Source organism: Elephantulus edwardii, unplaced genomic scaffold (assembly GCF_000299155.1).
Source record: "Elephantulus edwardii isolate Elephantulus edwardi_28Jun2011 unplaced genomic scaffold, EleEdw1.0 scaffold00097, whole genome shotgun sequence".
Lineage (NCBI taxonomy): Eukaryota > Metazoa > Chordata > Mammalia > Macroscelidea > Macroscelididae > Elephantulus > Elephantulus edwardii.
This window is the reverse complement of record NW_006399847.1, coordinates 12,671,207-12,686,935: the sequence shown is the minus strand read 5'-3', so window position 1 is coordinate 12,686,935 and position 15,729 is coordinate 12,671,207. Positions and strand designations below refer to the sequence as shown.

The following is a 15,729-nucleotide window of genomic DNA, read 5'->3' as shown; positions in this document are numbered from 1 at the left end:
GGATTTTCTTCTCTATTATCCTAGTAGACCAGTTTTAAGAACTATTTGATTTTTTTTAAATGTTGAGGTGTTATCTATGATGAAGGCACAGGTCTATGAAATTCACCAATGCTTCAAGTGCTTTTCATTTTCTGCAAGTAAGAACTTCTTTGGACATTGATCACCTATGAATATAACAGTGTAATGGGATGGGGATGGCTGGTAGCTCAGAATTGGTTTTCAGAGAAGACCTCTCGAACAAGGTGATGTTAAAGCTCCATGAAGACCAGGAACTGGATTCTGGATCAGAAACAGTCCAGCAGAGCAGTACCAATCACAGAAACCTAGGCAGAGAGTAAGGTGCTGTGGGCCAAGCGGTCAGCAGGAGGGATGGAAGCAGGAGAGTGGCTGGGATGCAGCGCAGGGGTCAGTGGCTGGAGTTGAGGGAGACTCGAGGATTAATTCACTCCACAATTCCAAGGTGTGTAACGGTCAATTCACATCTGCAAGTAGGCCTGATAGTACTTGTTTGAAACACCTGGATGAGGTAGCTCTGGACACCAGACCTCTTGGGAAATCTAGACAGTTCCAGGAAACCCTCTGGAGGAGGTCAGGCTTCTGGAAAACACAAGGTGTGTGCTGCACTCTCCCTTCCCACTGGGTACCTGAAATCTTGCAATGCAATAGCCTTTATGTCGGAGAAGGAAGCAGCAGGGTAGGAGACAAGGAGGAGGGAATACAAAAGGCTGACTGTTTCAGATCATGGCTATGGTGTGGGGCAGGGCACTTGGAGGATGAGTAATGCAGACACTGCCTTTAAAGGTGTTTTGGGGGAAACCCAGTCACATCAGGGACTCCTGTCATTAAGATTTGTGCATAGTCCTTTGCTTGTCCAGGCTCACACTGTAAGAGGACTTGAGAGACTTTTTCTTCTTCACCTGACAGCAGGATTTTGGGGCTGCTGCTATTCTTCAAGCCTAGACTTACACCTCTCCAACTCCTGACTCTCAGGTCCTCATGGTACTGCCAGTATTTGGACACTGTCAGCAAATCATTTCCTAACCATCTCTTCTCCTAAGGTATTCAAGCTGACTATGGTTTCATTTTTGCCTTCTCATTAGAGACAAATATATTCACTAGTCTATCAAAATACAGATCTTGTGAAGTGATGCTGAGGACCACTGTAGCCCAGCCTATTGCTAGCTCTAACAGTGATGTGATATTGTGAGAATCTGTTAAGGATGAGAAAGTCTCCCTGACTTAATCTTCCTGCCACTCACTCCAGCCATTAGCTATTTCTTAAGGTCTCAAGAAAAGAAAAATGGCCAAGTAGTTCAGATCAAAGTTTTCCTTGTGTTGAAGAAAGCATATGAACAACCAAGAGTATGTTAAATACTGCTTCCTCTGAAAAACCTTTAGGATGCCAGAGCCAGCAATATGACGATAGTATGTGTTTGGTTTTTGTCAGGACAGCCAGAGGGCAGAGGACATAAATATAAAAATAATTTAACTATTCTTTGATAAAAATATCAAAATTTAACTATTCTTTGATAAAAATATCAAATTCCCTAAAGAAACCAGAACTGCCACCCAAGTAGATATATGTTCACCCATGTTTACTGCAGCTTTGTTCATAACAGCAAAGACTTGGAAACAACCCAAGTGCCCGTCAACAAATGAATGGATAGAGAAGCTTTGGTATATTCAAACAATGGAATACTATGCTGTGTTGAAAAACAAGGAACTCATGAAATATTATACAATATGGGGGACCCTGGAGGACACACAAAAGGACAAATACTGCATAGTGCCACTGTTGTAAAGAGGGACTGACATTGGAGTTGGGGCACAACTAAGTGGGGATAAACAATGTATACTGCATTGAAAAAGATGAGGGAGAAACTGGTTTAGGAGGAATATATGATTAGATATTATTGTCATGACAAGAGTCGAGAATGAAAGCTGCATAGGGGAGTGGACTTGGGGGGGAGGGATTGCATAAAAATGAAAGTAGTTTATTTTTATTTTTTTTTTTTTACTTTTCAAAGAGAAAAGCAAACTGGGGGGGAGGGGTGTGCAGGGAGGAAAGTGTGCAACAATGAATGAATGGAAATCCAAAGTCTCTGTAAACTTTCATTAAAATAAAAAAAAAATCATTTCTGGGGGAAAAAAAGCTGTTCTAAAAATGTAAAAAAAAAAAAAATCAAACTAATTTTGTGTTCTACACTGTTATAATCAGCCTGTGCAGTAAGAGCAGTTTGTGACCAGCTGTTAAGCAAAAGGTTGGAGGGTCTGAATCCACTCAGTAACCCCACAAAAGAAAAGACCCAGTAGAGATGTGTTTCTATAGACTATGCCAAGAAAACCTGCTGGAGCTGTTCTGCTCTGAAGCACAGGGGTTCCCTGGGGAGTAGGGCCCATTCACCGATTGCCTACAGGTACAAGAATAGCATGAGATTAACAAAAAACACAATGTTTATTTTAATTTTTTATTAAAATATTTTTGTTTGTTTATAAAGAAAAGATCTTAATTCTGTGTGTTGTAGGTCATGTGAAACACAAACAAGCACTCTTAGGAATGCAGATGAGAATTTAAGAATTTCATTGAGGCTTTCATAAAAAGAAACTTTAAAAATATGACTTACTTATATTTATATTTACTTATTTTTCCAGAAAACTTTTGGTTTCTCACCTCCATTCTGATACTAATCTCTGATTTAGAATTAATTGCTCAAATACCCTAACAGATTACAAATTTGTCTTCTGAAAAGTTTAGAAGTTACATTTCTAAATGAAGACTTCTCTTACAGTTTACTGCATCCTATGTAAACAATGACTAGGTTTAAATAATCATTTAACTTAGTACCACTTTTAAGAGCAGTTTCAGTAATCAGTAGATGTTATGGGAGAAAGAAAAACAACCAAAATATCTCCTGTACAGGAAATAATGTTTTTATGTTATAAAGAACCAGTCTTCGTAATAGCCACTGCTTAAAATGTAGTAGTTTGTTTTGTTTTTTTCAAAGCAGGGGTTGATCAGAAAATTAGTTTCAAATCAAAACTTTAACACAAAAGTAAACTGTGCATTGAGTCTATGTTTTGGTGAGGGTAAAGACTTCCCTAATATGATACTTTTATTTCTTTTCCCTTGTTGTCTACTGTTAAGTCAGACCCAGCTGGCACAGGAGATTGCCCTTCATTCTCCAGGGGAGCATCTGGTGCATTCGAATTGTGCACCTTCAGGATTACAGGGCAGCTTCTTGTCACTAGGCCACCAGCGCTCCCTTACAAGATACTTTTAAACTGGAAAAATGTTACTTAGAATCTAAAAACATTCTTGAACTAGACATGGGATCTAGATGACAGATGATACTATAATTCTGCCCTTCTTTCAACCCCTTTGTTAAATCATAAAAATTAAGCAAACTTTGAATATAAAATATATTAGATAATGTCTAATGGGAAATACAGAGGTTAAAAAAAAAATCCATTAAAACATTATGCTGTTTCCAGGTAGGAAAACAGAAACAAAACATTTTAGGATTTAATAATGAAGACCTAAAAAAGGGAAAAAAATGACAGCAAGAAAAAAGTTTGTTGATATATAAACAAGAAGCATGCTGTCAATAAAAAGGAAAAATTGCCATGACATTACTTTGCAAAAGAGCCAAGTGGAATTAAGCAGCTGACTGCAAATTCTTTTAAAGCTTTCTCTTTTCTAACGTTCAGAAAAGCTCTCAGCTTTGTAGAAGAGAGTTAAGAAAAGGTGCTAAGAGGGTAGTTAGTGTACTGGGGGGAGGGTTAGGAGGGGAGAAAAGTGCAAGAATGAATGAATGGAAATCCAAAGTCTCTCTAAATTTTCATTGACATTAATAAAAAATTTAAAAAAAGAAGAAAAGGTGCTAAAATGTTTTCAAGACATTTTAAAAGTACCTTATGTAAAAATAAGAAAAGAATACCCTTCTTCCTATTTAAAAATATCATAAGCTAACAGTCACACTTTCAGAAGCTAAACTATACTGTCTTCATTACAGTTATCTGTCAGAAGAAAAAGTATTGAGGCTTTAAATTTATAGTAGTTAACAGCATTATATATTAATGCCAATTACTACTTAGATAATGAGTAATAAAAAATGCATCCAAAAGCATCACCTATCTGTACATATTAAAATGTTTATGCAGATAATAGAGTATTCCTAGAAACATATTTGTAATTCAAGCATGCACTAGAGAAATTAGTAATTTTGTAAAGTTAAAGAGTCTCTGAAATATAAATACTTGTTTAAGATTGATGTTTGGAGACTGGAATTTTATTACCAGAAAGGGTGCACAGTGCTGCAGATTATCTTTATTGAAACTATATAAAAAGCTGACAATATATGAAGTAGTCTATTTGGAGACAACTGTTATCAAGAGCAGAATTTTCAGTTTCACAATCTTTACATTCCAGTCTGTAGTTACACTTGCTTCTAAGAACATTAGATCCAAACAGAAAAATAACATATTAAAAATTACATAATAAAAAAAATCATTAATGCCAACTGGTCTAAGTGTGTGTTTTCCATGATCATTTCAGCATTTTCAACCTTCCCCGGTCATAGCTGAGAATCCTCACTTAGTTCCGTGCTGTCACCTTTGAGTGTCTGGCTCTGTGAGCAGATGCATCTTCTCTCCTTGAGCACAACATGAGAGGGACTGGCAGGTACATGGGACATTAGTTATAGTCTGATTTGGCTGGCATTTCCCCTGCAGGTTGGTAATTAGGTGAGAAGAAGTGCACTGGCATGCCACCATGCACTCTGGCAGTTCCACAGGTGCACCCCAACATTCCTAAGGGTGTTTCCCCATGGCCATGTAAGCACTCTGTGCAAGGGGAGAAATGCTTTCTAAAGTTTTGTCAGTGTATGTATTTTATACATATGCTATGTCCTGCTATGTCACAGTTCTAAGGGGTAAAAACCTCCCCAGTGTCCTGGGTGCACACTGAGCAAATAAAACTTACTGGAATTCACTTCTGCTAAGACTTTCAAAGTCAGACTAGAAGGATTGCTAGGATGCTTATGTTTGAAGCTTCAGACCTTTCAAAAAATTCTACATGTGTTGGCTCCTCTGTGTGCTAAAGGAAAGGCTTTAATGCTATTGGGCAAAAAGGTCTATGAAAGTAGCTAAGATGGTGTAATTTAACAAGTAACTAGATTTGTTTTAAAAAAGTTTAAAAGTTATACATTCCACATGTTTAGATCATCTTGGCTTCACGCATTAACTTTTCCTACTATTTGTTGTTGTGTAAATGGCTTTGCTGTGCATTTCCTCCCCTCCTCTAAAACATGCAGTTCATGCACTTAACGGTCTTGCTGCCGTAGTCGATGCACTCGGGCCCAATGCACTCACAGCAGGCGTTGTGGAACCAGCGGTACTTGGAAGCCCCCATGGACTCACAAGAGATCTTGCATTGATGGATGGACATGCAGTCATCAAAGTAGACAACAGTGCACATACGCTCTGAAAAGCAAGCACAAGGACATGAGAGCAAGAAAGACAACAGAAAACGGCATCACTCTCCAGCTGCTTATTCATAGTCATTCCTCTTAGTCCTTTTATGCTGATCCACGTGGGACAAAGATGAGGTGAGAGAGAAAAAGATTCTGTTAGTGATTTAAGGAAGTCTACTATAGCTAAAGAACTCAAATGGCTTTCCAATCCTTTTTCAGTGTCACTAGATTTAGACTTTAATTTAAACGTTAGCTTATTTGGTTTAAAAACATGTGTCATGCTAGAAAGCCGTGCCTTTAAACTGGGCACTACTGATACTCTGTCTTCTTCTTTGCTGTTGAGTGAGAGCCAGCCGATAGCTGACTCTCCATTGGCTTGCTCAGGATACCACACAGGAGGAGTAGGCTTGATTTCACCTGAGGAGTTGCTAATGGATTTGAACTGTCAGAGAGGTGTTGCCTTGGGCTAAGCAGGACAACTCCTTACATACCATGCTACTAGAGCTCCCCTAAGAACTCCAGAGGAAGCAAAGTGGCTAGCAATGCTTGCCACAAGTAAGCATTAGCCATTTAAAGACTCCTTTTGTAAACAAATTTTTTATTGTAATTTTAATGAAAGTTTATAGGAAAGTTAGATTTTCATTAATTCATTGTGGCCCATTTTACCCCCTCTCCCAGTTCATTTTTTTTTAAATATTCATTCATTCTTGCACAATTATCACCACCTCTCCCCCACCCCAGTACTCTCTGCAATGTACCTCTTATTTTGGGCTCTTGTTGTATATATAATGCCTAATCATACATTCCTTTTGAACAGTACTTTCCTTCATCTGTTCCAATACAATGTTCATTATCTATCCACTCTTCTTCTATTCTCCTCCCAACTCCCCCATGTAAGACCTGCTTTATAATAGTTACTGTTGGTTCTCCAGCCAACCATTTTCTTTTTAAATTAATGCCAGTGAACATTTGCAGAGATTTCGGATTTCCATTCATTCATTGCTGCACTGTTTCCCCACCGCCCCACCCCCAGTTTGCCCTTCTCCTTGAAAAGCAAAAGAAAAACTCCTTCATTGGTATACAACCCCCTTCCCCCACCCTGTATCCCCCATGCCCACCTGAGTAAACTCCATTCTGCAACCCTCATTCCGAACTCTTATGATATGGTTGAAGGTGCTAAGGAGAAGCATCTCCCTGGTTACTAGTCACCTAACAGCCTGCCTATTGTTTGGCTAAAAGTTGAGTCACTGGTGACTTCTGTTCCAGACTGGGTTTTACTAAGGGCCATACCATAGCCTCAAGCTCCAAAAATCTCAGGCCAGTGAACCTGGCACTTTTTAAAAAAATTTAATTTCTTATTGGCTTGTTTATAAAGTTTGTATACATTCTATTTCACACTATTCTTCATTCACGTTGTGTTTCATACAATAATTCCCATGCATTATATTTTATAAAATTAATCCTCATTGGACTACGGCCATTATTACCTTATCTTTTCAAGTCCCTGCTGGGTTTTTCCAATTTCCTTTACCCCCCTCCTCCACCCACCACATTGGGCTACCCTGTGAATTTCACCCCACCCATCCTCACATGTTCATGCTTACTAGTTATCCTTCTATTTTTACAATAATGTCTTATACAGTATTTGTCCTATGAGACTATGCGAGTCTTATGTAATGTTTTTAGAAACTGTTGCTCCCTAGTGCTGCGTAGTATTCCAAACCCATTCTGACAGGACCTTCTAATCCCTTTTAGAGTCATCAGTAGTGGCAGATGGGCACCATCAAGTTCTGCTGCTAAGGAAATCACTTTTAACTGATTTAGTTTTTAGTTCTTTTGGGGGTTAATTCTCATTTCTCATGACCGCAGAGTTGGAATCTTGCATAGCTGAGCCTCCAGCAGGTTTTTGAGGTTGTAAATAGCATCAAAGGTGACTGCTCATCTTTTCCCCACGGATAGGTGGTGGTTGTTGTTGTTAAGTGCCATGAACGCTATGAACTAAAGATCTGAACACATGTATAACTTTCGTCCTTTTTCCAGATTCATAGGGTTTCTGAAGACAAGCTATTTTAGAAGTGGATGCCACTCCTGCTTCCAAACTTGTTTTAATCAGGGAGACCCACCAAACCCTGTCCACCATGAGTGACTATTACTACATTTGATACATCAGTGTCACCATGTTCAGCATCACAGAAACCATGAGTTACCTCTGTACAGCAATGCACAGACCAGGGCTATAGGACCTAGAAGAATGTTTGAACAAAAACAATTAAACAAAGGCCAGAGAGCCCTAGCGAATTTAAGAACCTGAGCATGGTTCAAACTCCATGAGTTTCCTCATTCCAAATTCCTCCATAATCATGCATTTTCATTGACTCTCAACCACCCCAAAGCACCCATCAGGGTGCTGATTCTTCAATCTCCTAATCTGATGCCACATGTTTCTTCATAGAGTCTTACCTCTTTAATGATTTATCCACCTTACAGACCGAGTACACATGAAGGAAGGAACATATATAAACAAAAAATGAACAAAGGCCTTAAGCCTTTCTATAACTATCATCATTTCTCCAAGTTTTTAGACTTTCCATAGGCATGTAGTTTAGGAAGTGGATACCAGCCTGCTTCCAAACCTGAATCAATCTGGGAGCTCCAACAAAAGCTGCTCATGATAGGTAGCCAATATGGTGTTATGGCTCAGTTTTCCATCATTGCAGCAACTCTATGTTATTTCAGTAAAGCAAATAGAGAAAAAATAGAAAAAAACCCAAAACACCCAATCACACAATCCACACAGATCCTCAGCCAAAACAAGAGCGCCATTGTACAGAGTTCACCATTTCGCCTAACTCCAAAATGGAGACAAGGGCCAGGCTTTATATGTTGCTGTTATTGTCGTTAAGGCCTGTTCAGGCCTGTTTTTAATTGTTTTTATTAAAACATTCTTCTAAGTGGTACAGCACTGGTTGCTGCATTGCTGTACAAGAGGTAACTCATGGTTGCTGTGATGCTAAACACTGTGACACTGATATGCCAAAGTTACTGACAGTGGACAGTGTTTGGTGGAGCTTCCCAATTAAAATAAGCTTGGAAGCAGGTGTGGCATCCACTTCTGAAATGGCTTGCCTCCAGAAACTCTATGAACATGGAGAAATGACCAAAGTTATATAAGCGTTCAGGTCTTTCATTCATAGGGTCGCTTAATAGTAACATATCAGGATATGAGGGAGGTGTGGATATGAGCTGGAATTCACCCAGAAGAACCAAGGCAGATCTTACATATTTACACAATTCTTGTATTGCTATACAATATTTTTTGCATTGTACAATATCTTGTATTGCTATACAATATATTTGCTAATGCCTCCTCCTCCTAAGTCAAGCATAAGGTTTTCAATAGAAGAGCTTAGCTTCATTTGCATAGAATTATCTTTGTGATTTGCTCCCAGGTAATTTTCAATAAAAGCACAGGGAAACTGGTTTCGGTGCTTCAGTTGTTTGAACTGTTCGCCTCCTGCTTTATCGCTATTTACTTATACATTCTTAGTGTTCTATCTCTATACTTTACTCTGGTTGACAACATTTCTCCTTACCAACTAGGCCACTAGAACTCCCTACTAGGAGGTAAGGGTATAAACAAAAGTCAACACAAACATAATCAGTATATTACCTAAGGCTAAGTTTCCTCCAAGAACCATTCACCAAGGGTCTGAAGAATAAGGTAAGGCACAATGCAAAAATGATAAATCTGAGTTGGGGAAAAAGCAGCAAAGCTACCAGGGAGAAAAAGAGGGGAAGTTACAAGGAAGTACTAGTGACTTTTAATGTGCAGGAGAGAAAGTGTGAAGGAAAAGGTAAACACTATATATAAGTATGGCCTGGTTAAAGGGGAAAATCAGAGGCTAGGACATCACCAGGTAGACTGAAAGTGGCTGATCATAAGCAAGGAGGGAGGCTGGGGGGGGGGGCGGGATTTCATTCCTAAATTCACTTTATTTATTCGTTGTTGTTAAGCTACTATGACTCAGTGACCCTATGAACAACAGATCTGAACCTTGTGACCCTCAAGCTCTGTCTTGTTCATGCCCAACATGGTAGTCATGGTATCAGTTAATCTCACTGAGGGTCTTTCTTTCTGCCGACCTTTCTCTGCCTCTTTCCAAGGACAGCTTCCTCCTTAAAACAGGCTCACAGTCAGGGAGAGCAAATTTCACCATCCTTACTTCAAAGAGCACTTCTTTGGGGGGAGGGGTAGGCAGGGAGAAAAATGCAAAAATGAATGAATAGAAATCCAAAATCTCTGTAAATGTTCACTAAAATTAATAAAATAAAGAAAAAAAATAAAAAAGATAACTTTTTTAAATTTTATTAAATTTTATTAGTTTTAATGAACATTTACAGGGATTTTGGGTTTTCATTCCTTCTTTGCTGCACCATTCTCTCTACCCTCCTCCCCAGTTTGTTCTTCTTCCCCGCCATCCGAGTGTCTGTTTTAATTGTCCAATTGCCACAGTGCTTGTAAAAGATCACTTCTTGGTTGCATTTCAAGACAGATTTGTTTGTTCTTTTGCCACTCCATGGTATAGTCAATGCTCTTATCAATACCACAATTTAAAGGCATCAATTCCAATGTTCATAGCAGTATTATTCATCACAAAAATGTAAACAGACCTAATGTTCAACGATAGCCGAACGGAATGAGAAATTGTGGCACATTCACATGATGGAATACTATGCAACACTCAGGAGCAATGATTTTAAAAATTACTATATAACTTGGGAGGGACTGGGTAACTCAGGCTCATAAGAACAAATACTGGATAAGACTATTATTGTAGAAATAGAATGATAACTAGTAAAACGTGAATAAGAATTCAAGGTGGGGGCAGTGGGAGCAACATGAAGATGGGTGGGGGAAATGACTGGGTAGCACAATTTGGTAGGTTGAGGGGGATGGTAAAGGAAATGGAAAGACTTGGCAGGATTCTGAAAAGTCACAGTAATGGTGGGCATAGTTCAATGGTGATTAATTTTATAAAACATAATGAAAGGGAATGATTGTATGAAACACAACAATGTATATGAACTTTATGTTGTTGTTGTTGTTGTTGTTATGTGCTGTTGAGTCCCTTGCGATTCATAGCAACCCCATGTACAACTGCCGTAAACTCTGCTCTGTCCTGTGCCAATCTCACTGTCCGATACACCCATCCCGATTACCCCAGTCATTTAATTAATCCACCTCATAAAGGGCCTTCCCCTCTTGTACCTGCCCTCCACCCTCCCAATCATGATGTCCCTCTCCAAGGACTGGTCTCTCTTTATGACAGGTCCAAAGTATGTCAGACAAAGCCTCAGAATCCTTGCCTCCAAGGGGCAGCATGGTTTAACCCTCTCTAGGATGAATCTGTTTGTTTTCTTAGCAGTCCATGGTACATTCAATACTCTTCCAGCACCACAGTTCAAAGGCATCAATTCTCCTTCTATCCTCCCTAGTCATTGTCCAACTCTCTGACACTTAACAAGTGACTGCAAAGACCATGGCTTATATCAGACACACCTTAGTCTCCAGAGAGACACCATCGCTCTTCAGTACTTTGGAGAGGTCCCTAACAGCAGATTTCTCATCACAATACATCTTTTAATGTCCTGACCTCTGGTGCCAAGAGTGCTGACCGTGGAGCCAAGCAGACTAAAGCTGTGAACAATCTCAATCTCTTCACCATCCATCCTGATGCTGCCAACTGGTCCAGTGGTGAGAATCTTTGTATTCTTGATATTGAGCCTCAATCCATATTGAAGGCTGCAGTCCTTGACCCTCTGCAGCAAGCATTTCAGGTCCTCCTCAGTTTCAGTAAGTAGGGTTGTGTCATCTGTATAACGCAGATTGTTGATAGATCTTCCACCAATCCTGATGCTGCATTTCTCCTCATAGAGCCCAGCCTCCCAGACAATCTGTTTTGCATACAGGTTGAAAAGGTATGAAGATAGGACACATCCCTGGCATACGCCCTTCCCAATTTTGAACCATGCACTATTTCCTTGCTCTGTTGGTCCAAGTATAAGTTTCGCATTAGCACGATTAAGTGTGTGGATCATAACAAACTGTGGCTAACTCTGAGAAGAATGACCTTTATAAGCAAACTAATACAAAATAAAAATGGGGAACAATTACAAATGACCAACAATCTTATCTAAAAGTTGATTAAATATGAAATAAAAATGCATATAATAATTGGTAACTGGAATGCAAAAACGGGAAGCCAAGAGCAGGACTGATAATTTGAAAATAAGGCTGCGGAGACAGAAATGAGGCTCTACAGTATTTTCTTTCATTCATTCACAGTTTTATTCATTGAACTTAACTTTCTTTAAAACCTAAATGGTAAAAAACCCCAAACCACCAAACAAAACCCTATGTGACTATACACATGGACCTCACCTGATGGGGATCGGACTGACCATGTGTGTAGAAAGAAGTGATGGATAATCTAAATTTTTATTGTTATATGCCATGGAGTCAACTACAACTTATAGAGACCCTGTAAACAATAGGTTTGAAACCTGCTCTATCCTGAGCCAACCTCACCATCCTACACATCTACCTTCATTACCCCTGTCATTGTGTTAATCCATCTTATCCGGGGTCTTCCTCTCCTGTGCTGTCCCCTGATCCTTCTAAGTATAACGTCCTTTCACCAAAGAGAGATCCTTTCTGGCTACATGCCCACAGTATAAGAGAGGGAGTCTCAAAATCTTTGCCTCCAAGGAGAAACTTGCTATCAGGATTAAAAAGGTGGCCATGGGCAGACTGTGGAACTGACCACCAATTACTCAGATGCAAGGTCCAAGTGAAGAGGAAAATGTAAGTTCATGAGGACCAAAATATCACCTTGAGTCTACCTCACCTAAATTTAAAAACCATCTCAAGAACAGATTTAATGCACTGACCATTAATAACAAAGATCAGACAAGGTGTGATGAGATGGCATCAAAGATATTACCCATGAAGAAAGGAGAAGGAGAAAGAAATGAGAAAGGAGAAGTTCATTACAAAGACAAGGGGCAAAGAAAAAATCAAAATGGATGTTAGAAAAAAAACTCTGAAACTTGCACTATAAAGTCCAGAGGCCAAAAACAAGAAGAAGAAATGCTGAAGTAAGAGAGCTGAAGAGAAGATTTCAAAGTGTAGTTCAAGAAAGCAAAATATTGGAACTCTGGTGGCCTAATGACAAGAAGCTGCGCTGCAATACCAAAGATGCACAGTTCAAATCCATCAGACATTCCACTGGAGAAGGAGGGGCAATCTCCTGTATCAGTCAGATCTGATTCGATGGTACACAACAAGGGAAAAAAAAACTAATACCAAGAAAGCAAAGTATTATAAGGAAATGTTCAAAGAACAAGTGTTAGAAAATGAAAAGGAATTAACACAGTCAGCACTTTTGAAGCTGAAAGAACTGAAGAACAAATCCAAGTCTCAAGTTCCAATACTGAAGGATTATTTAGACAAAATCTTGAATGATGTAGGAAGGAACTAAAGAAGATGGAGGGAATACAGAGTCACTGTATACAAAAAGAAGTAGTCAACATTGAAGGAAGAAGATCAAGCTGCACTGAAGATACTGACAAAAAGTCAGATTCCAGGAATTGACACAACACTGCTTAAAGTGTCTGAGGAAACAAGTGTAGCCCTGGATGTGTTCACCAGTCAATGCCAAGCAACTCAGATGACAGCTACCTGGCCAAACAATGGAAGAGATCCACATTTGTCCCTATTGCAAAAAAAGGTGATCAATTAGTGTAAAATTTACCAATGATATCATTAATATCACTAACAAGTAAGAATTTTTTAAAGATTATTAAAAAACAGCCAGAACCATGCGCTGATTTCCAAAAATTCAAGCTGGATTCAGAAGAAGCTGTGACACCACCAATCACTGCCAATTTTAGATGGACTAAAAGCAGAAAATTAGAATGATGTTTACTTGTGTTTTATTGACTACAAAAAGGCATCTGTGTGATCATAACAAATTTTGGCTAACACTGAGAAAAATGGCAACCCAAAATACTTAATTATGTTCACGCAAAACCTTTTGTAGATCAAGAAGCTGTTGTCAAACAGAACAAGGGAACATTGCATGGTTTAAAATCAAGAAAGGTGGGCATCAGGGTTGTATCCATTCTCCATATATACTCAATCCGTATGCTGATTAAATACTTCTAGAAGCTGGAGGAGATGAAGGAGAAAGTGGCATCAGGATTGAAGACTCATTAACAACCTGCATTTTGCAGATGACACAACTTTGCTTGCAGAAAGTGAACATGCCTTGAAGTGCTTGCTGCAGATGATCAAGGACTACAGCCTTCAATATAGATTACATCTTAACATTAAAGAGAACAAAAAACCTTCGCCACTTGACCAATATCATGATAGATGGAGAAGAGACTGAAGTTGCCAAGGATTTAATTTTATTTGGATTAATACCCATGGTCGAGAAATCAAATACAAGCAACACTGGAAAAGACATGCAAAGACTTTTCAGACGAAGATATTCAGATGGCCAACAGACACAGGAAGAAATGCTCAAAATCCCTGGCAATAAGAGAGATGCAAATTAAAACCACAATGAGGTACCATCTCACCCCAGTAGCAGTGGCAAAGTTTTTAGTAGAGCAGCAAGCAATAAATGTTGGAGAAGATGTGAAGAGGTGGGAACTCGGACACTATTGGTGAGATAATCACAATGGAAGACAGTTTGGCATTTCCTCAAAAAGCTGAACATAGAAACTTTGCATGACCCAGCTATTCCACTACTAGAAATATACTCCAAGGAAATTAGAATTGAGACACAAATGGAGATTTGTACACTAAGGTTCATAGCAGTGTTATTCACCATTGTAAGAACATGGAAACAGCCCAAATGTCCAAGCACAACTGAGTGGATTGAACAACTGTGGTACATTTACACAATGGAATCCTATGCAGCACTTGGGAGCAATGATTTAGAAAAATACTACATAACTTGAGAGACACTGGAGAGCATTATGCTGAGTCAACTAAGTTCCATAAGGACAAATAATGTATAAGATCAGTGTTGAGGGAAGGCAGAGAAGGAGGGGAGGAATGATGTATATTGTACTGAAACAGATGAGGGAGAGAACTGTTTAAGAGGGATATATGATTGGGTATTATTGTCATGACAAAATTCCAGAATGAAGGCTGTAGAGTGGAGTGGATTAGGGGGAGGGATTGTATAACAATGAAAGAGTTTTTCTTTTACTTTTCAAGGAGACGAGTGAATTAGGGGGAAAAGGGTGGGCAGGGAGAAAAATGCTTCAATAAATGACTGAAAATCCCAAGTCTCTGTAAACTTTCATTAAAATTAGAAAACAATAACATTAACATAGAGAGATCAGCTGGACCAGTGGACAGAAAGTGATGCTACCAAGCCAAAGGTGGGTGACTTTTAATCTGCGGCCCTCGGGCCTGTCTTTTATTGTTTTTGTTCAGACATTCCTCTAGGTCATATAGCCTGGTGTACTAGTTGCTATACAGTGGTAACTTGTGGTTGCCAACAGGCTGAATGAACAATGTGACACTGATGTGCCAAATGCGTTAATGGTTGGCTACCCAATGCGGACTGAGAGTGGGGTGGAGCTCCCCAACTACCACAAGTGTGGAAGGAGGAGTGGCATCCACTTCCGTTAATAGCTTGCCTCTGGAAACCCTATGAACCTGGAGAGAGGATAAAAGACACCCAAGCATTGAGGACTCTCCTTCATAAGGTCACTATGAGTCATTAAAATGAGTTAAAAAAAAAATTAAAAGCACACACAAAAATAGAAGGATAACTAGTGAAACATACATGAGGACCCAAAGGGGAAAGGGGTGAAAGCGAAGGAGTGAAACCACAGGTTTGGACAGTTTGGTGGGAGGAGGGAAGGGTGAAGGAAATGGGAAAGATCCGGCAGGGACCTGAAAAGATTAGGTAATGATGGGCAAAGCCCAATGGTGATTGATTTTATAAAACATAATGCACGGGAATGATTCTATGAAATACAGTACGAATAAAGAATAGTGTGAAAAACAATGCATATGAACTTTTTAAGCAAACCAATATAAAATAAAACAACAACAGAAAGAATTTCAATAAAGCATAAAACAAATAGAAGCCACATTCGGAAAATCTGTTGTCAAATGCATCTTCAAAGTGCTAAAGAGCACTGTGACCTCAGGGCACCACCTTGGATCCAG

The 15,729-nt window shown here is 39.2% G+C and overlaps 1 protein-coding gene across 1 annotated transcript in view; it reads right to left on the bottom strand.

The window, feature by feature from the left end:
- Positions 1–5,299: 5,299 nt before the first annotated feature.
- Positions 5,300–15,729, bottom strand: part of LOC102876488 (twisted gastrulation protein homolog 1-like) — a 96,722-nt gene continuing 86,292 nt past the window's right edge. The window contains exon 4 of the mRNA XM_006891419.1: positions 5,300–5,481. Within this exon, the coding sequence (XP_006891481.1) occupies positions 5,300–5,481 (182 nt within the window). The remainder of the gene's footprint in view (positions 5,482–15,729) is intronic.